This window comes from Micromys minutus (assembly GCF_963924665.1).
Source record: "Micromys minutus genome assembly, chromosome: 10".
NCBI lineage: Eukaryota > Metazoa > Chordata > Mammalia > Rodentia > Muridae > Micromys > Micromys minutus.
In genome coordinates, this window is record NC_137979.1 from 66,184,143 (window position 1) to 66,210,107 (window position 25,965).

Below are 25,965 nucleotides of genomic sequence, written 5' to 3' on the forward strand. Positions count from 1 at the left end.
ACTGTGGAGGCTGAGGGAGGAAGCTACACGTTGTTTGCGCTTGCTCTGAAGGAACCTGTCAGGTAGTATAATGTAGGCTGGACCCATGTCTGAAAGTGTCACCTCATAATGGCTGTTCAGGTGATGCTTGCTCTAAAGCCTGTGGTTATTTTTCTTAATTACCAGGACCTGCAGGACCACCTCTGTTCTAGTCCTGCTCTCTGCCTGTTGCTGAGACCTGACCCCAGCTTTGATCCGGCTGAGGAAGAGTGCTATTGGTCATGTGACCTTTCCAGAAACTTCTGGACCTTCATTAAGACCTGTGGCCTATTCCCACTTAAGTATCGCTTTTCATGCTGTGTCTGACTGGCTTGGAACAAGATGGCCAGACTTCCTCACCACGTAAGTACTGCCTAGGATTCCAAAGGCCACAGAGGATATCAGGGTTATGATTACGGAGAAAGCAGCAGACATGGCATGCCTGTCTTAACTACAACCAGAACTTCAAGGGCCAGAGCCACAAGATGACAACCCCAGTGAGGCCTGACCACTGCCCTGACTGGACAAGCACAGGAAACAACAGCCCTGTGAGGTCGGCCTTATCCACCAGCCAGAGTTTTGTCATCCCCACCACCACCCTTGATCTACTCAGGATGACCAATAGGGGGCAGCAGAGGCCTCAGCACTTGTGTCCACAGTAAAACCTGCTAGAACAACGGTCCTCTGCGTGTGGAGATGAGGTGCCAGAACAAGCCCTGCAATGTAGACCACGTCCTGTTTGCAGACCTCCTCACACCTTCACTGGCACCGTGGCTACACATTTCCATGATCGTGGAGCTCCCGGATTTGGTTTGGTTTTGAGATCAGGCTATAGGGCAGCAATGGCCAGAGCTCCCTGAGCTTCCTGGGTATATGTGGGGGTAATTTCAACATCAAGGCCACCTGCCTCAGGGGTGCATGGCCATGTGCCATGTGCTGCCTGGACAGAAGAGGGGTGATCCGGCACCTCTTCCCAGGCTGTTGTGTCAAGATGACTGGACGTGTCTGGATTGGGGATAGCATGCTTGGGATTCCGTTTGTATGTGTGTATGAGGGGAGGGGTCAGCCTTCTCCTAGGGATGTGGCTTCATGGGAGCAACTGTGGCCCATGCTTGACCTTGCAGAAACTGGGCTGACGAAGCTGGAGCTGCCCCTGAGGCCCAGGCCTCCCCTATGGCATTTTTGTTCCAGTTCTTCTGTCTGTTGCTGATGGGGAAGAAGATGGTGCCTCACTGGGCAGGGAATCCTGAGGGTTGGGCACAGGGATGCTGAGTCCCTGCTGGGCAGGGACAAACGTGGATCCTGTACTTCTGGGGATAATGCTGGGGACAGGCAGGGCCCGACACAGCAAGACTGGACCTAGGCTGGTTCTCGGGTGCTGAATGTCAGTCTCCTCCTAAAATGTACAGAACTATCCTTCACCCATGAAACTTCTTGGGTTCCCGGAGACACCAACTGCTGGAGCCTTTTACAAAATGCCATCATTTCTGTTCCTATGTTCTCTTCTTTTTGTCTAGTCTGTTCTAGAACGGACCATGTTCAGTGGGCTATGTAGGCTGGGGCAAGATGTCTAGCTCCACTAACAGGTGGATGTTTCTTCCCCACATGGGGATGCCTCCCGAGGAATGAGGCCAGCCAGCCGCAGTGAGCAGCGCCCAGAGCACACACTCAGAGCTATCAGGTAAACAGGCTCCTTCCTTGATTTACTCACAGATGAAAATATTAAAACATCAGCAGGACCAAAACTCAGGATAATTCGTAAGGCACTCTGGGCAGCAGCAATGGGCTGAAATGGGAGAGATGAACACACACTCAGCCCGGCCTAGGAGTGCCTTCACTGACAGGGCTGTATCACAACACTAGGGTGCCACAAACAGGCTTCCAGACATGGTACTCAGGACCCGACCTAATGGGTCACCTGAGTACTGGGTCCTTGATCCCGTGGTCAGGGTTGCAGGTAAAAGCAATGGTGATGGCATAGCGGGTGCCCCAGAGGACTTTCTCCACTCGGTGCAGGTTCTCAGAGCCTGAAGTAAAGAATGAGATCCGACCTGGAGGGAGAGAAGAGAGAGGTGACCTCTAGGCCACACTTGCAGGATGAACACAGCAATAAACACAGCAGCATTTGACAAGGTGTAGAAACACTGAGGAGGAGCGAGAGAACCAAACCAGCAGCGCTGGGTGCGTAACGGGCGCATGGGGCACCCCCAGTCTTCCTGGCTATTGGGAAGACTCTCTGTGGTGGGGAGGACAGAGGCTGGTGGCCTTCCAGGTCTGACAGGTGGGAAATAAAATGTAATCATAGGGGCCGGAGAGATGGTTCAGCAGTTCAGAGCGCTGGCTGTTCTTCCAGAGTCTCCTGGGTTTGATTGACAGCAGCGATGTGACAGCCCACAGATGGTTCTAACTCCTACTCTACGGAATCTGATGCCCTTTCTGACTTCCTTAGACACCGTACAGGGTTCATAGACACACAATGCTGATAAAACATCCATACACGGGAAACAGAAATAAAAATTTAAAATAAAAGAATCAGTCACGGAGGATGATAACGATAGCCTGGCAATCCAAAGAAATATGACTTGTGAAGACAGAAACAGCCCCTCCCTGCAGCTTCAGGGCCACTCCTGGAGAGATACCCTGGTCTTCAGAGCCCTTCCAAACCTGGATTCCAAGAGCATGTTTCCTTGTTTGAACATCTAACTGGCTGGTCTGTGCTTTTACTGTACGTGCCTACTGCTCGGTAACTGAGGGGTGGGGTTTACAGAATCCCAACAGAGGACACTTTCAGAAATATCACTACAGCCTCCTTGCCACATGCTGAAGGGACAGGCTGCCAGACGGAACCCTGGATAGAGAGGAGCAGTAAGTACTAGAAACACAAAAGCTGCAGAAACTCTTGTAAGTGGAAGTGTGAAGTAGGAGTGGAGGTGCAAGTGTGAGGTGAAAGTGAGGGGTGGAAGTGTGAGGTAGAAGTGGAGGTGCAACTGTGAGGTGCAAGTGTGACGTGAAAGTGAGGGGTGGAAGTGTAAGGTGAAAGTGTGAGGTAAAAGTGAGGGGTGGAAGTGTGAGGTGAAAGTGAGGGGTGCAAGTGTGAGGTGGAAGTGTGAGGTGGAAATGGGTGCAAGTATGAGGTAAAAGTGAGGGGTGCAAGTTTGAGGTGGAAGTGAGAGGAGGAAGTGTGAGGCGGAAGTGGGAGGTGGAAGTGAGAGGCGGAAGTGGGAGGTAGAAGTGGGAGTGCAAGAGGAAGATGAAAATGGACCAGACAAACACCTTAGTATTTTGCTTTAATTACTCTACAGATTCAATGCAACTCAAAACAAAATTTCTGCAGAAATTAACAAATAGAGTCTAATATTCGTTTGGCAATGAAATAAAAAAGGCAACAAAAACGTTTAAAATGAAGAACAAGGACTAACACCACCTGCTTTCTAGAGCATAGAGCTACAGTGGTCAGGATGCTGCATCCGTATGGACAGGGTCTATGGATCTGTGACAAAAGCTCTTTCACAAGAGATGTAGGAACATCTGAAAACCCATGTTCACGTGAGTGCTGCCCTAACCTCACATCACACATCAAATTTAGTTCAACATGGATCAGAAGCATAAATATAAAAGCCATAAAGTCTACACAAATAGACACCAAGAAGTCTCTGCAATCTTAGGGTGGCGAGTATTTCTTAGGCATTATCTTAAAGTATGAACACTGAAAGAAAAAGACCAGTAGGCTGGACTTCTTAAGAGCTTCAGCTTTGATCTCCTTCAAGAGAAGAGAAAATAAAAGCAGTGTGGCAGAACGCCCCTGTAATCACAGCACTTGGTAGGCGCTGGCAGAGGATCAGGAGTTCAAGGCCAGCCTCAGGAGATTGTCTTGAAACAAGCACAGAAAAAGGGGTGGGAGCAAGAGGAAGACGGAGACAAGGGAAGGCAGTGTAAGCCAAGGACTCAGCTCACGGGGGAAAGTGCTGCCAGCTGGGCCAGCAGAAGCTCATCTTGGGGCACAAGAGTTGTTAAAGAGCACATCATAGCTGCAGGGCATGTGGTTACAGCATCACCCTCTGAGGAGGGGCCCTGTGACCTGGGTGGTTACAGCATTCACCCTCTGAGGAGGGCCCCCTGTGCCCTGGGTAGTTACAAGCATCACCCTCTGAGGAGGGGCCCCCTGTGCCCTGGGTAGTTACAGCATCACCCTCTGGGGAGGGCCCTGTGCCCTGGGTGGTTACAGCATCATCCTCTGAGGAGGGGCCCCCTGTGCCCTGGGTAGTTACAGCATCACCCTCTGGGGAGGGCCCTGTGCCCTGGGTGGTTACAGCATCATCCTCTGAGGAGGGCCCCCTGTGCCCTGGCTGAAGCCTCCCTCTTCTGAGACCAGGTGACAGGGACAGCCAGCTGATATAAAGAGGCTCAGGTTGTAGGACCCAGCTTCATGCAGTGGCCAGATATCTTCACAGCTGCAGACTGTGGCTCTCCATCTGTAAGGGAGGAATACTGCCGCCACCTTCCTGGATGCTCACACTCTCACACACCAACAGATGGTGGTGGTGCTGATAGGGCCAGTGCAGGCTTCAGACTTCATTTACTCTCAGTGAACTCCACCTAACTCTCACAGCACAAAAGTCCCTGTCTTTGAAATGACACGGGAGGCCTCGGAGTCACAAAATGGTAGGACCCTTATCAATGGAATCAAAATATCACCCCCAGACAAGGACAGACTGACATGGACAAACAGATGTGACGATGAGCAAGGACACCAGTTCTCAGAACAGGGATTGTGTGGCACCCACACAATCTGGCTGCTGTGTGTGTCAGTCAGTCACAGGCTGTGTAGGTCACAGCAAACACCATTGCAAGGAACCAAACGGACCTCTGAATCACCTTGTACGAATGCCCTTGCTCCTTGGATGGAGCTGTCAGTAAGCAGGGAAGTGGCAACAGGACCACTTAGCTTGTGAGGCTGACACTATAGCAGACAGGCAGAACATGATACATACAACATGCTGGTGCAATGGCCAGTGTGTGTGTCTCTGTATGTCAGTGGGGTCTTGGCCAAGGGCAGAGACTACATTTCAGGAAGGTGGGCCACCCAGTCCTGCACTTTCCCACATAGGGAACATTTCTGAGTCACGAAAGCCATCACCTGTCTCCCAGGATCTGGACTCAGCTTCCACCTCCTACTCAGACTTAGGCTCAGTTTCTACCTCCCCACCAGGACTTAGGTTCAGGCTTTATCCCCTACTAAGACCTGGACTAAGGCTCCATCTCCCCACTAGGACCTGGGCTCAGACTCTGCTTTTGACTGGGACCTGGGTTCAGGCTCTCCAGAGGTTAGGTAGGAAGGGATGTTTGCTCCCCAGGGAAAACCATGCAGCATAGGGGAATCTGGGTCTTCAGGCCACCAGGGATATGAGCTCTGAGTCATGCCCCATAGTGCGGTGTAGGACATGACAGACTACAGAACACCATCTCTAACTACACTAGACCTATCAGTTAACTATTTATATTGTGACTTTGTGGAGCTAGGGTTGCAGGGCCCCATGTACACTAGATAAGCACTCACTGCAGTGAAGCTCCTCACCTAGCATCACTCAACCTTAAGTTGCCAGGTCTCTTCGAAAATGGTATTGATCAGGAGCGTGCAACAGAGTCTGGTGAGACCCTGAACACCTATGTGAGACCCTTAGGAGCCTGGCTCTGACAGTCACCTGCAGTGACACTGAGAAACTGGATAACAAAGCTGATCTCTAGGTGTTATGACCAGCAGGCCAATTTAGACAAACCCAGAACCAAGCCCAAAAGATGCAGGGTAAATGTTCTATGGATATAGTATCGCTTAAAGTAAGCCCACCTCACCTACTGCAGGAGTGTGTGTGTACATGCTTAAATGTCATGAAGCTGAACTACATGCCTGTATCCCCTACTCTAGGCAACCCATTAACTAGCCTGTGTCTTACCAGCTCTGGGCTCCACTGTCTTGTTGGACCCTTCCTCCATGAACACAAAGCGCCCTCCACCGAAGTCCTCTAAGTAATCCGATAGGTAAAGCAGCGAAGTGTAGTCAAAAGAGCCGTAGGTCACCTGTGGGGTGGAGCATAAGGGAGCAGGTCAGACGTCTCAATTCTCATGGAGAATGAGGCTCTTCTTTACTGTGTTATTACTTATGTGTCTGTGTCCGTTATGTGTGCCATGTGTGTTAAGGTGCCCAAGAAGGCCAGAAGATGGTATCCCTTGAGCCTGCTTTATAGGTTGTTGTGAAACATCTGATGTGAATGCCCTCTACAGAATCAGCAAGTGTTCTTTGAACCATCTCTCCATCCCCGAACGAGGCTTTGGGCCCTGCTATGCTCCAGCAAAGCTACATGGAGCGGTGATGAATAGAAGCTGGTGCAAACTGGCTCCTACCTTGGCCATGTAGCAATGTGAACAGTGTAGTGTCTATAGAGAAAAGCATGCCACTTGTGGTCAGCTGTGGAACCGTCCCAAACTTTCTGCAAACTAAGATAAAATATACATAGTCTGGAGTCTACTTTCAACCATGTTTCCAAGCACTGTCAGCAGCACTGAACACACACTCCTTGCTCTCCCTACCTTCTGTGCTGGCCACTGCGTCTTCCCAAACTGGACAACTGTCACAGTGACCTTAACTCCCACCCTGTCCCTGGCACTCAGGATTCTGTGCTCTCTTTGGAACCTCACAGAGGCGCAGATGGTTGTCAGTGTGTGATGAGCACGTTCCACTGGGTGCAGGGACAAGCTCACTGTGCTCCTCCATGTTTCAGACCCTCACACTCCTGGATCGCCCACAGCACAGAACCTCACCCTGGGGGCCATGATATGGCTCTTGAGGAGGAAGTAGCAGTGCTGCCGGGCAGAGGAGAGCCTGCTGCCTCACTCATTGGTGTAGGGCTCCAGTTTAGGTACGAGGAACATTAACCTCGGAATATGGAGGTTTGTACCTAGGATCCCCACAGAGCCAGTGCTGAGGGCATGGGATGCTTCCCTTCTGTGTCATACAGTCCCAGTGCACCCTTGGAGCTCCTGGACTGACTCAGGACAACTGGCCTCTTCCTCTCAGCTGCTGCTGCACACATCTCCCCTATACCAGTTCTTACTCAGGCTTTGCTCTGGGGAGCCTAAACTAAGACAGCAGATGTAGAGAGACTCTCTTGTGTCTGTGTGGAAGCCTCACCTGTCCAAAGGGGGGAAAAGCTGTTGGCCTATTAGTTAAGGCAGGAAATAGGAGGTGGGAGTTCTGGCAAGGAGAGAGGATTCTGGGATAGAGTCAGACGTGGGAGGGGCGTGATTCTCCCCATCCCAGAGGAAGATGGGTGTATGAAACTGAGGAGAGGTATCCAACCGCATGGGGGCACTGAGAATAGAATAAATGGGTAAATGAGTTATGGACTAGTGGGAATGAGCCAAAGCCTCTGGCCTAGGCAGTTATTCATAATCATTCATAACAATCCAGTTTCGGGTTGAGGAGCAAAGAAGCTGATAGAAAAGCCCGTGCTTACAAGCAGGATCAACACTCAATATCAGAAAAATATGTTTTACATCAGAGCAGCCTGAGTGTGGAAAACTCTATTACAGGAACTCAAAACACAGAATAGAGGTCTGTCTGACAAGAAGCACAGAGTAAGCTAGGTGTGGTAGTAAGTGCCTGTAATCACAGCTCCTGGGAAGCAGACACAGAGAGATCAAGGTCATCCTCCTCAGAGATGCTGCCCCACACAAAACAATGCAAACAAACCACACACACACAAAGAGGGGCATGTCTAGGGAGAGAGTTCAGGGTAACAATACTTGCTATGCCCGTATGAGAATCTGAGTTTGAATCCCTAGCATTCACATAAAATGTGCGTAACTGCACATATCTGAAACTATAGCACTGTTGTGTGTGGGAACAAGAGGACTCCTCCGGCTTGCTGGCTGCTAGTCTTGCTTCTGCTTCAGTGAGAGACCTTTCTCACAGGGATAGAGAGCAATAGGACAGGATACCCAACATCTTCCTTTGCCCTCCACACATGAGTGCACGCTACACACACATAGAGCACACACATATTTACATCAGGTGTGAAAGTATATAGTATCCCAAAAAGTCCCACGACAAATGCTCCATTCTGACTTTTAGGGGAACGGGCATTGAAGCAGGACCTATCATGGGCAACCGTTAGAAATCCCTGCAAGGCCTGCCAGATGCAGTGGGACAGCACTGGGAAAAATGCAAGACTTAGAAACCAGACAAAATCAGCTTGTTACAGGTTTTGTTCCTTACGTAATTCACAGCACCAGGATCATCAAGATCATTGGTTGTTAATGTGGTTGTAGAAAGCCGAGATGGGAGCTGACAAGATGGCTTGGTAGATGAAGACACCTGCCAGCAAGCCTGATACTGAAACCCATATGATACAGAGAGAACTGATTCCTGAAAGCTGTTGTTGTCTGACCGCCATGCATACACACACACACACACACACACACACACACACACACCAAATAAATACAATGTAATCAAAATTTTAAACAGAAAAGAAAACTAGGGGGTGGAGAGATATCTCAGTAGTTAAAAACATTTCCTGGTCTTCTAGAGAACCTGGGTTCAAACCAGCACCCATAATGTGGCTCAAAGCTATTTTAAACTCCAGTGCACCATCTTCTATGGGCACACATGAGGTGCATAGACATATATGTAGGCAAAACACCCATCCACATACAATAAAATTAATTAAATAAAAAATGTTAGAACAGAAGAGAGAATTTAGAAACTCACATATGAACTTATGGGTAACAGGTAATTGTGTGAGGGGTACCCCCAGATTAGTGGAGAAACCACAGGTGACTTTTTGGCAATTGATTTTCACGGGGAAAGTGATAGACCTCTGCCGTCATCAGACAGGACAACATTTACTTCTAGTTCCAAATGTGTGGACAGTTAGAATGTAACAAGAAAACAACTAGTAATATTAAAATCGGGTAATCGCAGCACATAGGAGAGGGACCGTTGAGAGACTAATCCCTACAGGGAAGGTCATGTCATATACCTGGGTGCTCCATGAAGTCTGGAAACAAAGGTTTGGTGACTGTGAGTGAAATATGGCACAGTCAAAAGTAGAATAGTCTCCTATTGTTAACTGTAACAGATTAGAAGCTGTGTATTCACTCAAGGTGACTGCGGCTGGTGAGAAGGGTGATGGAAGGCATGCTACTTAGGAGACACTCTAGGGCCAGTGAGATGGCCCAGTGGGTAAGCCTGGTACTTGAACTCAATCCCCTGAGCTCATGGAAAGGTGGAAGAAAATAATCAGTTTTACAGAGTTGTCCCCTGTCCTCTACACATATGCCCATATACACATACCATGTACACACATGTGCATGCACACACACACGCACACACACATGCACCATAATGATACTAAATATTTTAAAAACATCATTTAAAGGATTTCAGTATCCAAATACCTAGTTTTCTTTAAAAAACAATGAAAAAGATAAGATCATCCAACAGGTAAGTTTGAGTTCAGTCTCTGGAACGTGTACAGAGATGGAAGGAAAGAACCAACTCTACAAAGTTATCTTCTGAATGGTGTGCACTCACCATGGCACACACATTCCAGTAATAGTAAATTAAGTTCGTTTTTTAAACGAACACTACAGGTATTGACCTGCTAATGGGTTCTGTGGATGAAACAACTGACTTCAAGATCAAATTTGCCATCCATTGCTTAACAGGAAAGGAAACAATTTTTTAAAATGTGATTCTCTACAAATGACAAAACACAGGATTTTATGCCTTTGTTTTTACATAAAAGTAGTTGGAGATCCCAGGAGGTGGTGGCACGCACCTTTGATCCCAGCACCTGGGTGAGGCAGTGTTAGGTGGATCTCTTAGTTTGAGGTTAGCCTGTTTTACAAAGTGGGTTCTAGGGTTACATAGAGAAACCTTGTCTTGAAAAACCAAAATAAAGTAAAATATAAAAAATCTGGCCATAGTGTTAATTTGGGCAACTGAGGGGTTTCTGGGAAAAGGGGTTCTTGTCTTCTTACATTCTTTTTACTTTTGAGCCTTGGAGGGTACATTGCTATTCAACCAACCAAACTTAATATGAAGCACACTGGTTAGAAGTCATATGGCAAGCTGCCTTGCAGAACACTGTGGCAGACACCCAAGTTTCCACCTGGCTCTGTTTCACTGAAGCAATTGATTTTTCCAAGATAGGGTTTCACTGTGTAGCTCTGGCCATCCTGGAGCTGACTAGATAGACCAGGCTGGCCAAAGCAAACATCTAATCATGTAGCTCTGGCCGTCCTGGAACTGACTAGGTAGACCAGGCTGGCCAAAGCAAACATCTAATCAGGAAAGACAAGCCCCGTATGCTGCTCTGGTTCTCTGATAGACAGGTAAGACTTAGTCATGGGTCACAGGGATCTTGGAAGTAATCACCGTCTATCAGGCAGAGACAGAAACTTCACAGCTCGACAGAAACTGAAGAAAGACAGGCATGCTGGTACTAGCTTCTGGTCCTAGTACTCCATTGTATATATGAGTTCGCAGGAATGGACCATGAAGGATTGTGGGTGTTCTTGGAGGCTGGAAGAGGAATTCAGTGTCAGTCTCAGCTGTACAGAATGTTTAAGGTTATTTTGGACTACACAAAGACCCAAAACAAACCGACAAACAAAAAATACTTCAATCGGAAACAATGCTGGATTGGATCCCCCAGCTGATAGGAGAAGGGGCATAGTATTAGCCTTTGACAGAGGACTAGAGTAGACCCGAGGGACAGAGAACTAGGAAGTGGAGCCTCGGGAACATACCTGAAGCTCTGAGAGTCTGTCACTGAGTCCCATGGAAAGAAGAGGGTGTAGTGCAGAGAAACGTATGTAAAGATAGGACAGCCCCAAGCTCTGCAAACGAAGTAACTAAGCTCACACTCACTGCTGGGCCGTAATCAAGCACCAGAAAAATACTTGTTATGCTTTCAAAAGCATTCAAAGTTCCGCATAGAGGAGCTTGAGAGATGGTTCAGTGGTTATGAGGGCTTGCTGCTCTTGTAGAAAACCTGAGTCTGATTTTCAGCAGTACTCACATTGGGAAGCTTACAACTACAGGTAACTATAGCCCTAGGAGAACAGAAGTCCTCTTCCAGGCTCCAAGGACACCTCCCGTCTTTCATGAGTACATATCTACACAAGTTCACATATTTACATAATTAAGAATAACACTTTAAAAAAAAAACTGGCCAGGTGGTGGTGGCGTACACCGTTAGCCCCAGAACTCTGAATGCCTAGTCAGGCAGATCTCTGAGTTTTCGGCCAGCCTGGTCTACAGAGAAAGTTCCAGGACAGCCATGGTAACACAGAGAAACCTTGCACATAGAGGCTAGAGAGGTGGCTCAATGGTTAAGAGTGGTGACTACTCTTCCAAAAAACCCAAATACGGTTCCCAGAACCTACATGGCAGCTAATAACCCTCTGTAACTCCCTTCCCAAATAATCTGATGTCCTCTTCTAACCTTCATGGGCACCAAACACACAAGCAAAATACTCATATACATTTTAAAAAACTGAAAACAAAATTCAAAAACTTGCACATAGAAACATCATGGAGAGGCTGGGGTGTAGCTCAGTGGAACAGTGCTATCCTATCATGTGTTAGATACTGGGGTCTATTCCTGGCACAAAAAAGAGAAAAACAGAAAGAGAGAGATGGGGAAGGAAAAAAAATATTGGTCAGGCATGGTGATGCATGTCTGTAACATAAGCACTCAGGAGGCAGAGATAGATCTCTGTGAGTTCAAAGTTAGCCTGGTCTACACAGTCAGTTTTAGGATGGATAGCCAGGGCTATACAGAGATCCTGTCTCATAAACAAAACAAAACAACAACACCACACAGAGAGAAAATTCATTGCTGAAGTATGACTACAGGGGCTAGTGAAATGGCTCAGCAGGTAATGGTGTTTGCTAACAAGTCTAAAGACCTGACTTCGATTCCTGGGACCCCATGGTAGAAGGCAAAACCAGACTCCAATAGGTTACCCTCCTCCCTCCATGCAGGCACCATGGAATGTACATGCACATACATATACACACTCTCAAAATAAATGTAATATTAATTTTAATAAAAAAATTTCACAACAAAGGGATTGTCTATATTGTAGAGAAATCTTTTTTAAAGATTTGTTTTATTTGTGGGTATGTGCGTGAGAATGCAGTGCTTCCATAGCTCCCACAGAACATTCTTACTGTGTGACACTAAGCAACTGAGTGGACTTCTCTGAGCCTTAGTTCCCTCTGAAGGAGCAGGATGACAGACCAGCGCTTGGTGAAAAACCTTTAATCCCAGCATTTGAGAGGCAGAGACAGGTGGGTCTCTGTAGGATGATGTCATTATACAGCAAGGCGGGTCCAGCCTATCATTGGATGAGAAGGAAAGGTAGGCGGGGAAAAGTCTAGGAAGGAGGGAGGAGGAGAAGCGGGAGATTCAAGAGGAGGCAACATGGAAGCAGATGTGGATGTTTCTCTCAGCTCATCTCTATATGGATAAGGATGTTATGAATATTTTATAAGAGATGAAATTGTACAGGATCGTTTGACTTATCTAGGTGGGCAAATTATATCATGCCAATAGGATGAGAGTATTTTGGTGTGTTCTTTGATGTGGCGACTTAACTGAGTTCAAAGTGGCAGGATGCACAAAGCCCGCCACAGAGCTGGGATGTGTGTGTGCAAAGCTTGGCAACGACATGCGAAGGGAAAGTGAGTGAAAACAACATGCTGGGGCAGTTGTGGACCACCCGGGACAGAAGCAGCCAGTGCAGGTGGAGTGGACTGTGCTTGGGTCAAAAGAAGCCGGGGTCTGTGAGTACTTAGAGGTGGTGTGGAGCCGCTAAGAAAAAATTGTACATGTTTTCTTAGGTTGGTTAAGGTTAGTTCAGGAACTGGGTGAGCAAAGCAAGACAATGGGGTAGGAAAGCTGCAACTCACGGGAGAGCATTACAGGGAGAGAAGGTGTGATGGTTTGTATATGCTGGGCCCAGGGAGTGGCACTATCAGAAGGTGTGGCCTCGTTAGAGTGTCACTGTGAGTGTGGACTTTAAAACCCTTACCCTAGTTTCCTAGCAGCCTTCAGATGAAAATGTAGAACTCTCAGCTCCTCCTGCACCATGCCTGCCTAGATGCTGCCATGCTCCCACCTTGATGATAATGGACTGAACCTCTGAACCAGTCCCAATTAAATGTTGTCCTTATAAGAGTTGCCTTGGTCACGGTGTCTGTTCACAGCAGTAAAACCCTAGCTAAGACAGGTCTTATTGAACAGAGAGACAAACAGTGGCGCAGTGGCCATGGCCATCCCCAGGCCTGAAGAACACACCAGGAGTGAGAGGTATGATTCTAACAGCTAAGATTCTAAAAGGACAGACTTCAGTGAAAGGTCAGAAGTTTCCCCACTTTGTCCGTTCTATACTGGTGCCTAGTTTATGCAGGGATACACACACACACACACACACACACACACACACACACACACACACACTCAAGGGCCCCTCAGTTCATATTCTTGAAATAAGAAGCAGAAGATCCCACAAGAAGCACACCAGGTAGAAAGAACAGGCATTTCTGCTGAGCACCTACTTGCAGGATCCCCAGAACACACTGCAGATGGCAGGTGCTGTCGGGAGTTTCCAGTGCCCTGTATTGCACGCAGAAGAGTACATGGCTGCCACAGGCAGAGCTGTTTCTAAGGGCTGTCAGAGAGGACACTCACAGATCAACATTTAGTTAATAAAGGTGACCAGTGAGGTATGCCACAAAGACAGTGCTATGTGATGTGTGCAGAATTTCAATCAAATTAGAACTCTTCCCAGCCTGATGAATCATTCAATTAGCAAGGCTGGGGAAAGAGATAAGAGTGATGAGACCCCGAGGCCCAGCTGCAAACACTGAGCCACCACCTCCCTGTGCTGTCCTCCTCAGTTCCCCACTGCCTGCATCCTGAATTTAACGACAGAATCAAGTGGTTGATCAGCCCTGTTGGCACCGTGGGAACAGAGCACACAGGCAATTCCTCCTGAGCAAGCCCAAACCCTGCTAACCCTGTTGCTTTTGTGCCTCAGCCAATCACCATAATAATTGTCATCTCCTAATGAGGATGGAATGTCCAGGAGTGAACAGGCCCTCAAAAGTAAGCAGGCCTGGAAGAATATTCTTGAAACTTAACAGGACACCATGTAAGCCTCCTCTGTGTGAGGGTGTTAGTCACTGCTGGTTGGCCTCATGAGGTGAGTGCTCCCCAATCCAGCATCCACCCTAGGCTGATACCAAAGTAACTGGAGCCCTGCAAGCAAGCCAACTGGGTGTGACTCCAATAGTTTCTGCAGTGAAACTCAAGTCAAAGAAAGCAAAGATAAACCATGTCACACATCAAAAGATCCAGGCAGAGCAAGCGTGAGGATACAGGATCTGTGCCCTGTCCACAGTCCAGGGGGAAGAGACCTTCATGGAGAACGTTCACGTTGGCTGAGAAATCTCTACAGAGATGACTGACCAAGGCAAGATAACTATTTGGAAAACAGAGAATATGAGAGGCCAAAGGGCTTCTCACTCTCTTTGCTCTCTTTCCCATCTCTCGCTAGCTGACACCCCAGGAATTTTCATATTACTAATCAGGCCACCTGAAGAATAACTGTACCCACTTTCTGAGAAACATCACAAATTATGACTGTAAAAATGGCTCATAAAGTATGCCTGATGGTGCCTGCCTACATGTGACCTACATACAAATAAGGAGCCATTTTAATGAAGAGAGTTGTTTTTCTTTTTGTTGTTTTGGGACAGTATCATGTAGCCCAGACTAGACTCAAATTCTACATAGCTGAGGTGATCTTGAACTTGTGATCCTCCGCTTCTATCTCCCAAGCACTGGGGTTACAAGTACGAGACATCCTGCCTAGTTTCTGTGATGCTGGGGATTGAATCCAGGCATGCCAGCCAAGTACTCTATCAACTGGGTCACTCCCTAGGCATGAATGTTTATCGCTAGTAGTGCTTCCTTCTCCAGCAGCAAGACTGTACCTAAAATAGACTCTTCTTCAAGATCAAAGATCTGTGAATAAGAAAAAGTATGCCAGCAAAAACCTTCCTTAATGTCTTGACCCACAGGTCAAGAAGCTGCAAAGCTCCAGGTCACATTCACAGTGAGGTCTAAGGCTCTTCATGTGCTCCTTTCCTAACACCCAGACCAACTCTCCTTGGATGCACCTTGTCTTCCGACATCATCAATAAACTTTCTAACTTTGCTCCCAACCACCCTAATTTCTCTTCTGCAGCAGAGGTCAGGGACACAAGTGAACCTTCATGGCAATCCTGCTGCTGGTGACAAGGTCTTAGGGAGGAGACAAGGGAAAAACAAAACAAAACAAAAAACCTTTGGTGGAGAGAGGACATCCTGTGGGGATGTGGGGACCTGGGCTGGGAAGCAACAAAAGGACCCTCTGCTTACACAGTCCAGTCAGAAAGGTTGCACATGAATTTAGGAACAAGTGGGACAAAGGACACCACAAAGCCCATGCTGCTCCAGCCAACACCACACCTTCTGTTCCAGCCTTCGACACCTGGGACATGCATTCTATCTCCTCAGTCGATTCACCTAGCTGAGGGTGCATCCTAGAAGCTCAGGAAGGAGAGGTCCAAAACAGTGAATGGAAATGTAGGGCCGATGCCTGGGGTTCTGGTCACCAGATGCCTACCTTGTCCACATGTGCGTGCCAGTACTCGTCATGAGCCGTCTGGGCTTCCGTGCTATTTATTCGGGAGAAGAACGTGGGCTTTGTCAGATACAACAAGGATGCGCGGATGCCGAACGCTTCCGCAATGGTGAGCTGGACCTTCTGCCGAATGTCTCTGCAGAGCACACAATGGGTCAGTCTGATGCTTTTGTAAGTTTTAACTATTTCAAATGTTTTATAGAGTGAAACTAGTTGGAGTATTCTTTTTCAGTTTTCCTCCTAATTACAAATCTCCACTCAACTCTTAAACCTAACAGAACATAGCAGACCTTTGAATAAAAATCAGTATTTAGTGTTTTACGCTTTTAGCTCTCTTGAATACCATCTGCAGGAAGCAATGCCTGTGAGGAACATTCCTGTGGCTGCTGATGGTCTTCATGCTTGCTGTTTTAAGTTTCCTTGCTGTCAACCAGAAACATAAGTTTCATGTTCCCTCTGGGCTGGCTCCTAGGTCACAGTCGTTCCAGTTCTGTGTGTGAAAGGAAGACCTTGTAGAAGATGCTCTCTCTACACTGTAGTTCCAGGAGGTTTGTGTGTCCATGATGTCAAGAAAAATGTACAGTTCAAATGTTAGGTGTGTGTATGTGTGTGTGATCTTATAAATTGTGGAACTTCAAATGCCAAGCTATCACAGAACAGTTTCTATTTAAGCCAGTGTGTGCACACTAGGAACATACATCAAGAACAAACTAAACTAGTCAGGGCTAGGAGTACAACCAGTCAGCTGGAGACAACCATGGGCTGGGTCCTAAGTCTCAAGATTATCAGAGTAGAGCTCTATGCCAGGAGAGACTCTCAAAAGTGGCTAAAAGCTCCTGGTGGCTCTATGTCACCTGCAACTGTGGACTTAAAGAATCACACACGTATTCAGTGACAATTCACGGCTGCCACTGCTAGGTACACAGTGTTAGTCAAGCCCTTCACCTGCTCTCTGGACCAGAAGCCTTGGTTTTGTCCCTGGGAACATAATGAAGGTGAAATGTCAGCTATGGTTTCAGGCCACATGGCTGATCATCAGTGATAGAATGGACAATGATGTTGCACTGCGGTGAGGTAGCTCGGGTAACAGGGCTAACTAAACAGTGTGTAGAATCTCCTTGGAACTTAACACACATCTTAGTGATATATTTTTATTTCTATATTTTAAATATTATTTGTTTTACACACGAGTGCTCTGCTGTATGTATGCTTGCATGCCAGAAGATAACATCAGATCCCTTTTTAGATAATTATGAGCCACCATGTGGTTGCTGGGAATTGAACTCAGGACCTCTGGAAGAGCAGCCAGTGCTCTAAACCGTTGTGCCATCTCTCCAGTCTCTTAATAATTGTTAAATAGAAGCTTTAATGGAAAAAATTCCCCAAATAGGCAAGCTGCTCTGGGTAAGGACTGTACAAGAATCATGTGACTGTGACCAACAGCAGGACAAGTTTGTTGCAGGACCAAGAGGGCTTAGAAAATATTAGGGGAGATGCCCACTACTCAGAGACAAGCTGAGCTCCATCTACATCCACAGGTCTTCACTGACACAGGAGCTATTGCCCAGGCCTGATGTATCTCTGGCCACACCCATCTCTTCTTGCTCTCCATCTTCCTTACCTATATAACCGAAAGTCCTCCTCAGAGAAGATATTTTGTATTTTATCCCCAAAGTATCTGTGAAATAATAAATGGTGTTAGCAGGTGTTACCAATCTTTTCCTTGCTTTTTTGTTGTTGTTGTTTTGCTTGTTTGTTTGTTTTAAAACAGGTCTCACTCACTCTATCTCAGGCTGATCTTCAACTTGGGGCTCAAATCACAGGTATAAAATACCACACCCAGCTTCCCTGTTTCTTCTGATCAGTCTTTCCTCAAGCTAACCAACAAGTCTCCAGAAGCAGATCTGTCAAATCATCTGAGTTATTCCATTCCTATAATAACTACGTTATAGAGAAGGAAAAGGGGAAAGGAAGTAAGGAGTGGGGAAAAAATATGGTGGGAGGGAAGGAGGGAGAGAGGGAAGAGAGGGAGGGAATGAGGAAGGGAAGGAGGGTGAGAAGGAGAAAGGGAGGGAGGAAGGAAGGGAGAAAGAGATGGAAGGAGGAAGGGAGGGGGGAGAAAGGGAAGGAGGAAGAGAAGGAGGAAGGGAAGAAGGGAGGAAGGGAAGGAGAGAGAGAAGGAGAAGTGAAGGAGGGTGAGAAAGATAAAGGGAGGGAGGGAGACAGGGAGAAAGGAATGGAAGGAGGAAGGGAGGAAGGGAAGGAGGAAGAGAAGGAGGGAGGGATGGAAGGAGGAAGGGAGGAAGGGAAGGAGGAAGGGAGGGAGAGAAAGAGAGAGGGAGGGAGGAAGGGGGGAGAGAGGGGGGAAAATGAGGGAGGGAAGTCAGCAGTTGACAGACTGATGGTGCTGAGACTGAGAATTCTCTCAGGCCTCCCTCTAGCCCTAGAGAAGCATCACAGCTCTCTGAAGCCCACACAGCTGCTGGACACCCACCCGCCTGTACTCTACCTCTTCTACTCCCTCTAGCCTCTCACCTATACAGGTTCACAAAGTGTTTCCCAACAGACAGGGCTCCAGAGTGCAGGTCCAGGATAGATGCCTGAAAAAGATGCATGTGCATAAAACATGGTCACTTTAGAAGCCAAAGTTGAACAGTTGCCACAATCCATGTGTAAACACTCTACCTCTGACTTCATAAAATCCTGCCTGGGCACTGTCTGCCTGGACAAATAGGACTCTCTCTGGTGTCCAAAGAGAAAACCAAACTCTTCGGCCTAACATTTTCGGAAACAGTCTCCAGACACACTCCCCAGACACATCTGAGGATAATTATGGTGAGACACAGCCCACCCTATCGACTCCCTCTTTCCCTCCACTAGGTCTGTAAAGGTAAGACTTAGACACAGGGTTCTGCCCATGTGTGCAGTATGCAGCGTGACCAGTTTCTGCATCATTGCACAGTTAATTACCACCCTTTCTGTCTTCTCTCTGTTCTCTGCTCTTATCTGCCAGCCCATCCTGAGCAGCTGAAGCCCCACTTTCTGTGGGAAGCTGCCTGTGTTCTGCTGTGGTATCAGATAGAACCTGTGATGTCCTTCTTTCCCTGGCATAACTCACGTTGCTTCTCACAGCTAAGCACCGAGGCTATTCCCAGCATGGATGTGTCAGACCTGCTGGCCTATCCCTACGACAGCCTTTGGTTCTTCCGTGAATACTGGCCACAGGTGCATGTGGGTGTGATCCTAGTTAAACACCTAATGTATAACTAACTACACATCAGCAGCCCTTAAAAAACTGCCGAATGTTTTCTGACCTTAACTGCCCAACTCTGAGTCTTTCCCTGTGTCTCAGGAAGCAAACAGCCACCATGTGGACCATTTTACACCATGCATGGCCAGTAGTAACAGATAGTAGTTCTTATTTCTATAAGTACTTAGCTACTGTGTGGATACAACATGGGCCTAATGTTTACTGAACTTAAAGGTATGAACCTATTACACAGGGATTCTCAAAGTCGGGCTGAATGAGGAAGAAACAAGACATTCGTTGACAGTACTTTAGCAAATAGCTCTCCGAACTCAAATGAACAACATAAAAGGAATTCCACTTTTAGAACTCTAAAGAAAGAGCTATGGATGAAGTTGTGCAGTCACAGAAATAGTTTGAAATTATAACAAAATCTGAAAGTCGACCTTCTGCAGGTCTAATTTGGGCCCACCACAGGCTACAATGCAAAGCAACTGCTAAAATATGTGGGGAGAGGAACCTGTCTTCACACATTTCCTCATGCCGGGCAGAGACCAAGACCCCAATGACTACTGCCCACTCTCCATTTACGGAGGTGTGGCCAGCCCAGTTTATTCCTACGGTTATACAGAATGAGAACCTCCCGCTGTGGGCGTGCTCATTCTCCCACCTTTGAGGCCAGAAGTCTAGAACCAAGGAGGTGCAGGTGGCGCTCCCTGGTTTCTGGCCTAAGCTCTTGGGCATGGTCCTTCCTTGTCCTCCGGTATCTGTACCCCAGGCTTTCTTTGGTTTGTGGCCATAGAAATTCTCTGCCTCCTTCTACACATAGGCTTTCTCTTCTCATAAGTTTCCCTCTGACTCTCTCTTACACAGACAGACACCTCTCCTTCAACTTGAGGTCCCTGATGAGGCCTTTCCTTCAGTTACAACTACAAAGGTCCCATTTCCAAATGATATCACAAGTTCCAGGTGGACCCATCATCCTGTTCCTTCTATGATCTACCCTTGTGCTGGCCTGCTGCAGTGAGATCCATTTAAGCATTCTCAGGGGCTATGTTTCTCCCAGCAGCCACCTGGCCCCCAGGCTCCTAATTCCTTTCTCAGCTCCCTCTTTCTCTCCTCTTTCCACCCCTCCCCCATCCTTCCTATCCCTATCCAAAGTGTCTGAGGCACCAATGGGACCTGAAGCTGGGCGGCCTTAAGAGATGGCCATTTGTGAACTTTATTCATTCTCCTCCCAAGAGGGATATATTTTGTGCCCAGTAGGCAGAAGGAATACCAGCCACTATCTGAGAAATACCAGGGACACACCAGCTCATGCCTCTGGTGGGAAACAGATGCCTCTGTGGATCCAACACCTTCTCCTTCCTTTCCAAGGAGAGCAAACTTAAAATGTATCAAGAAGATGGAACCATGCCAACTCACCCCTCCATCTGATCCACCTAAGGAGAGCCCTTTCTCTGCTATCCTGTGGGGAGAAAAAAAAAAACAACTTTAAATCAAGATTTAGTTGACAGCATTACCCATAAAGCATTTAGGCAAATCACCCATCGGTATAATAGTGCCTTATCGATGAGTCCTGCTTGCTTAACATTTATGACATAAACAAACGGGAAAACTCAAAACTGTAACTCTCAAAGCTGAGGACACATCAGCATCCTCTTGCTCCTAACACATGACCTACTTGGAAACCACTGGCCTGATTCGGAACTACAGCAAAGGAATCTCTTAGTTTGTCTGTGGTCTGACAGCTCCCCAATAGATGGGGATTTTGAAAGTATAGTTCAGAGTGTCAAAGAGCCATCCCATCCCAGAGAAGACTACCCAACTGAAGAGCACGCAGCTTTGACAAAGCTACCAAGGAACACTAACCCCTCAGTAAAGCATTAAGAATGCGCAGGTATAGTCCATGTCTAGGATCAGGGTGGGGAGGTGGGGAGCAGGATACAGAGGACGGGCTTCCTGCTGGGCATTGTAGCAGAAACAGCATAAGCACAGAGAAGAATGGGGCTCATGTAGGCCAAATGAGGGACCACATACTGAGTCTGAACAACTGGTCAGAAAATGAAATCTTACGTATCTAAGATCCTGTTTTTTTTGGGTTTTTTTTTGTTGTTGTTGTTGTTTTGTTTTGTTTTTTTAATCCACACGAAGAAAACTCGGTATCAGCTGCTTCTGAGCTGGATTTATGAGCCACAGAGAGGTGAAATCCCTACTGAATGTCAGTTAAGGCTGGAAGAGCCCTTGTCTACACAGCAGAGTAAGCTTCCTGGAGAGGAGGCTGGGTCTCTAGACTGCTCAATCATTAGAAACACTGCTAAGGCCACGGCATTTCCTCAAAAGAAGCAGGAAGCCTGCCCTCTGACCCCCAAAACTCTTGAGGATGGTCCACAGAACTGTGAGGTTCTCTCAACTCTGTTGTTGCCCTGGCTCACTCCCCATTCACTGCTTGACCCAACTCCTGGATGCCCTAGACAAAGTGCAGAGGTGCATGGGTACCTTCGAATCTGCTCTGCCTCCTCCCTGGTGATGACAATGTCAGTGACACCTCTGCCACACTTCCTGGGGGTGCAACCTGGAGGGTGGGCGACAGGCAAGGAGAAATGCTGACTTCCAAAGCCACCAACCCAAGATCATGGCCAAGCTGACAAGGTCCTCCACCATGACCAAGGGGCCACTTTGGCTAAAACACCTAGTTAAAAGTTGACTTCAGATAAAAGTAGCTTTTCACTGGATTTTTGCCCTATGCAGACCCTCAGGTCATATCTCCTTCCTGCCAGGTGTCCTGGGTTTCCCACATAGGCTGATCCTGTCACTGCCCCAAACCCTAGGAAAACAAGGATGTCCCCAGACATTGCATTGACATTTTGGTGTTGCTTTGTCTTGTTTATTAGAAATATGGTCTCTCTATGTATTTCAGGCTGCCTCAAATGTAAGAACTTCCTGCTTTAGCTGCCTGAGTTCTGAGATTACAGGTTTGTGCTAGCACACTGACAGGCTGGCAATATTCATTGCTTGCTTGCTTGCTTGGAAATTTCTGACACAGTCCAAGCCAAGCCTGTCATTCTGGCCGCCATCTGTCTCCAGGACCACGACACCTGCTATATTCATTTCTACAACTGCCACACCATGGTGTCATGCAGACACCCAGAGAACGGGAGCTGAGAAGCAGCTGTGAAGAGAGAGGGTGAGTGTGATGGTGTTTAGGTTTGTGGGAGAGATGCCAGGATGGAGTAGAGCATCAGCAGCAAACTTAGCAAACAACTGATCCCTGTGTTCTGGCAGTTCCCTTGCCCTGAGTGAGCTGTGTGCTCTTACTGGTGAGATGGAACTCTGGGGACCTTCCTGCAAGATATGCTGGCTGGTAAACTGCAGTTATAGTGTGTGTGTGTGTGTGTGTGTGTGTGTGTGTGTGTGCATGTATGTTGTAAATTAGGATATTCCAAGTAAATGCCTAGGACAGAGCATCCAACACAACAGAAACATGCTAATTTTATTGACTGCAGAAGGAGAAAATGATGTGCCCTTTGTCCTTGGCCACCCAGTCCACAAAGGACTCACATGCAGCTGAGGGCTGAGTTCTTGTACATCACAACAGCACCCCTTTGTGGAAGAATATGGAACCTCTTCTCCGTTCACATACAAAACACTACTTTGAATAAAAAAATAAACCACCTTTATAGAACTGGGCCCAAATGTTATATCTGAGGAACAGAATGCATCTGGATGGTATTAAATGTTCAGGAAAACAGCAGGCCAAGGCATACACCTAACCCCAGCAGCCCAGTCCAGAGGTGTGTGCTCTCTAGGCTGCTGACTGTCCTCACCTAGCCCTGTGGCCCTGACACTGTGGCTCCCTTCTATTTCCCCTGGGCCCAACCCCAGGACTCCAGCTTCTAACTAGCTGGGTGTCCCTTCTTGCCCAAAACAGGACCATCAGCAGAGCTGTGACCTGGAGTATGTTCTTGCCCTCACATTTTCTGGGTGCTCCTTACCTTTTTGGTTCCCAGTTTATCATCCTAATTTTTCTGGAACTTTTTTTTTACACTTACTATTTTAGGTGGAAGTCGGAGAACTACTTACAGGAGTTGGTTCTCTCTTACTGTGTAGGTTCAGGACACTGAAATCAGGTCATCTGGTTTGTGTTATATGCTTTAGTGGCCAAGCCATCTCGCTGACCCTTTCCCAGTTCCCTAACCTTGTCGCTTCTCTGCAGGCAGCCTCTGGGCACCAAAGCTTGCAAAGGAGCTGCTTATGCCTGCGTGGTATTGGAGGCCAACCCTGCAACATCTTTATTTTCCAACCCAGCGTGAGCTTGCCTGTCTGGGAAGGGAAAGTTTGTCTCTGCCCACATAGATCATTTTAACCAATTCCGTGTCCACATAGATCATTTTAACCAGTTCTGTTTGTAGCAAGAGACACAGTGCTGAGCTTCATTTTTGTCACTCCATGTGTATCTGTGTGTAAGTATGTATACAGGAGCACGTGTCTGTGTGTAAGTAGGCACACACTAGTGCAAGTGCCCGCAGAAGAAGTTGGATCTCCTGAAGGTGAAGTTACAGGCAGTTGGGAGCTACCAGTCAAGGGTGTTAGGAACTGAACTCCGGTTCTCTGGAAATGCCACAAGTGTTCTTGAATGCTGAGCCATCTCTCCAGCCCCTACCAGTTACTCTTTATTGAGAAGCCTGTGGCACATACCTTCAAACCTTCGGTGACCATCATAGTCCTCAGAACAGGGAACTTCAATGAACCTGCCTTCTAGGACCTCACCACGACGGGCCACAACTTCAGCAACATCATCATCGACCCCCACACTACTCCAGAGCAGGAATGTGACCAGAGCAAGGCCGGCCCCAAAGGCTACCATCCTTAGCCATGTCCTCTGTGCCTCCCGAGGCAGCCGGTCCTTCTTGGTACTAAAGATAGAAGAGAGAGTGAGGAAGATGGAGGAAGATAAGGATGAACCATCTCGAGTGGTTCTGCATAGCTATAGGTAGATATGTATATTTTATAAGGGATAGATTTGTATAGGATGATTTGTCTTGTCTAGGTAGGCAAATTATATCTTATCGATTGGATCAGAGTCTATTGTGTGGCATTTTCCTTCACGAGGTGACTCAACTGTGTTCATGAGAAGGCACAGTGGCGGGACGCACCAAGACCCCCACAGAAATGGGATGTGTAGAACTGGTGTGGCAGCGACCCACCAAGGGAACCGTGAGAGGGTAGCCACCTCTGGGATCAAGGGGTGGCAGCAGGGAATGTGAGCAGAGTTCCCGGATAGCAGAGTGGCAGCTGGAAGCCAGACTAACCAGAGGGTGGCCACAGATGATGTGAATATAATGTTAGTTCTATATGGCCCACTGGTGCTGGAGCTAACGTAGGAGAGACTGCCGGGGTCAGAGAGTACCTGGGGGCATCGTGGCTTGGAACCAGCCACCACTGAGATAATATGCCCCGTGGAAGCATTTTGGCTCTAATGATACTGGCCACAGCGAGGGTTGGTGGGTCATTTTAATATTTACTGCATAACCAATGGATGCAGCCATCAAACTAAGCCACAAGCTGCCCACGCTGGATGTCATCAAGCTTGGGCTGTGCCTACAGTGATCTCAGATCAAGGTGGATGGACTCCCCAACAATCCTGAGATGCTACAGGTACTCATGGGCTAATATGAAGCATCTAGTGGGAAATAGGGCATCTGCTTCTATCCACAACCCACTCAAGTTTATCAGGATGCCCACCATACACCACCCCTCAGAAGAGGTAATTTCTGTCTGGTACACAGAGCGCCTGTTTGGAGGATTAACAGGGAATGTGAGTCTCTAAGCACACTCACACATCCGTGTATGATCACCCCATCCCAAGCGTGCGATCCTACAAGAACACATGTGTACTTAAACCAACTTACATGAATTGTAACTACTCAGATCGTAAACCTGAGGTCAGAAGGAGCATAGAAGAATGTCAGAAATGTGTGAAAGTCGTCTCTATGACCCAGGTCTGTTTGGTCCAGTCCCTGATGAAGCTGTGCCTGTGTCTCTCACATCTGTGTGTATAACTGAGGGTCTCAAAATAATACATGTTGATTTGTCAGAGTTAGGTAGGTCCCTGTCCCTAAAAGCTCCATTTCTTAGATTCCAATTCCGGTGTGGGTTTGACAGAGGCTCACAGGCCAGTTTTGGACAGGTGAGGTGTTAAAAGGCCGAGATGAGATAACCGGCAGAGATTCGGAGAGATGGGACATACAGCAGATGGGAAATAAAGGCTCAGAAATGGTCCTTAGCGAGAGAAACCTGCTCATGTGACTTGACTCCAAGGAGAGGCTTCTTGTGGGTAGGACCTCTGTGCAGGCTTGGAGGTGGGCAGCCACGTGGACATTTCACTAAAGAGGTGCCTCAGGATACTCCAACCAAGCCACGCCCTCAACACATCACACCTACAGTACTTCCACACCCTCTCCCTAAGTCATGCTCCTGTCCCACTAGGGCTGGTCCCACTTGACACCTTCACCCAGAAGCCAACCCAGACACAGGTCAGACCCCGCCTTGTTATGACCACGCCCCTTCCCTGTCAGGCCCCTCCCCTGGGATGGCCACACCCCACTCTCCGACAGACACGGCGATCACGACGACGCTCCACCTCCCTCCGACCCCGCCCTCGGAATGGTCACGCCCACACGCCAGTCAGGCTCCGCCTGCTATTGCGCGCGGCCTCCTTGTCCTTAAGGATCCTGCTACCTGTTCGCTCGCCGGCGCTCTGCTGCTGTGTTTCCCTCGGGAGCTCTGGGTGGTCCTCTCCGCTGAGGCGCCATCGGGCCAAGCCGTCGCAGAGCCAGGCCGGACACGAGAGCCACCAAACTCGGGGCAATAGCTGCGACAGCGAAAACGAGGCGGGAACGGTGTGGGAACGCGGGAGCGACGCGCTCGGTCCTCGG

The 25,965-nt window shown here is 47.9% G+C and overlaps 1 protein-coding gene across 1 annotated transcript; it reads right to left on the bottom strand.

The window, feature by feature from the left end:
• Positions 1–1,700: 1,700 nt before the first annotated feature.
• On the bottom strand, positions 1,701–25,900 carry OGFOD3 (2-oxoglutarate and iron dependent oxygenase domain containing 3). The gene is made up of 9 exons (XM_080923288.1): positions 25,769–25,900; positions 23,726–23,943; positions 21,527–21,602; positions 20,453–20,495; positions 18,316–18,380; positions 17,402–17,458; positions 15,763–15,916; positions 5,970–6,093; positions 1,701–2,069 (listed from the first exon to the last, which is right to left on the bottom strand). The coding sequence occupies exons 1-9, from the start codon at positions 25,840–25,842 to the stop codon at positions 1,933–1,935; spliced, it is 948 nt and encodes a 315-aa protein (XP_080779414.1). The 5' UTR covers positions 25,843–25,900; the 3' UTR covers positions 1,701–1,932.
• Between the last annotated feature and the right edge of the window lie 65 nt (positions 25,901–25,965).

Excerpts from the sequence above, each read along its gene's own strand:
- OGFOD3 (XM_080923288.1), bottom strand. The coding sequence starts at position 25,842 with ATGGCGCCTCAGCGGAGAGGACCACCCAGAGCTCCCGAGGGAAACACA. Across the intron at positions 20,496-21,526 it reads GAGGCAGAGCAGATTCGAAG|GATAGCAGAGAAAGGGCTCT; the intron begins GTACCCATGCAC and ends TTCTCCCCACAG. Across the intron at positions 18,381-20,452 it reads TAGGTGGATCAGATGGAGGG|GCATCTATCCTGGACCTGCA; the intron begins GTGAGTTGGCAT and ends CATCTTTTTCAG.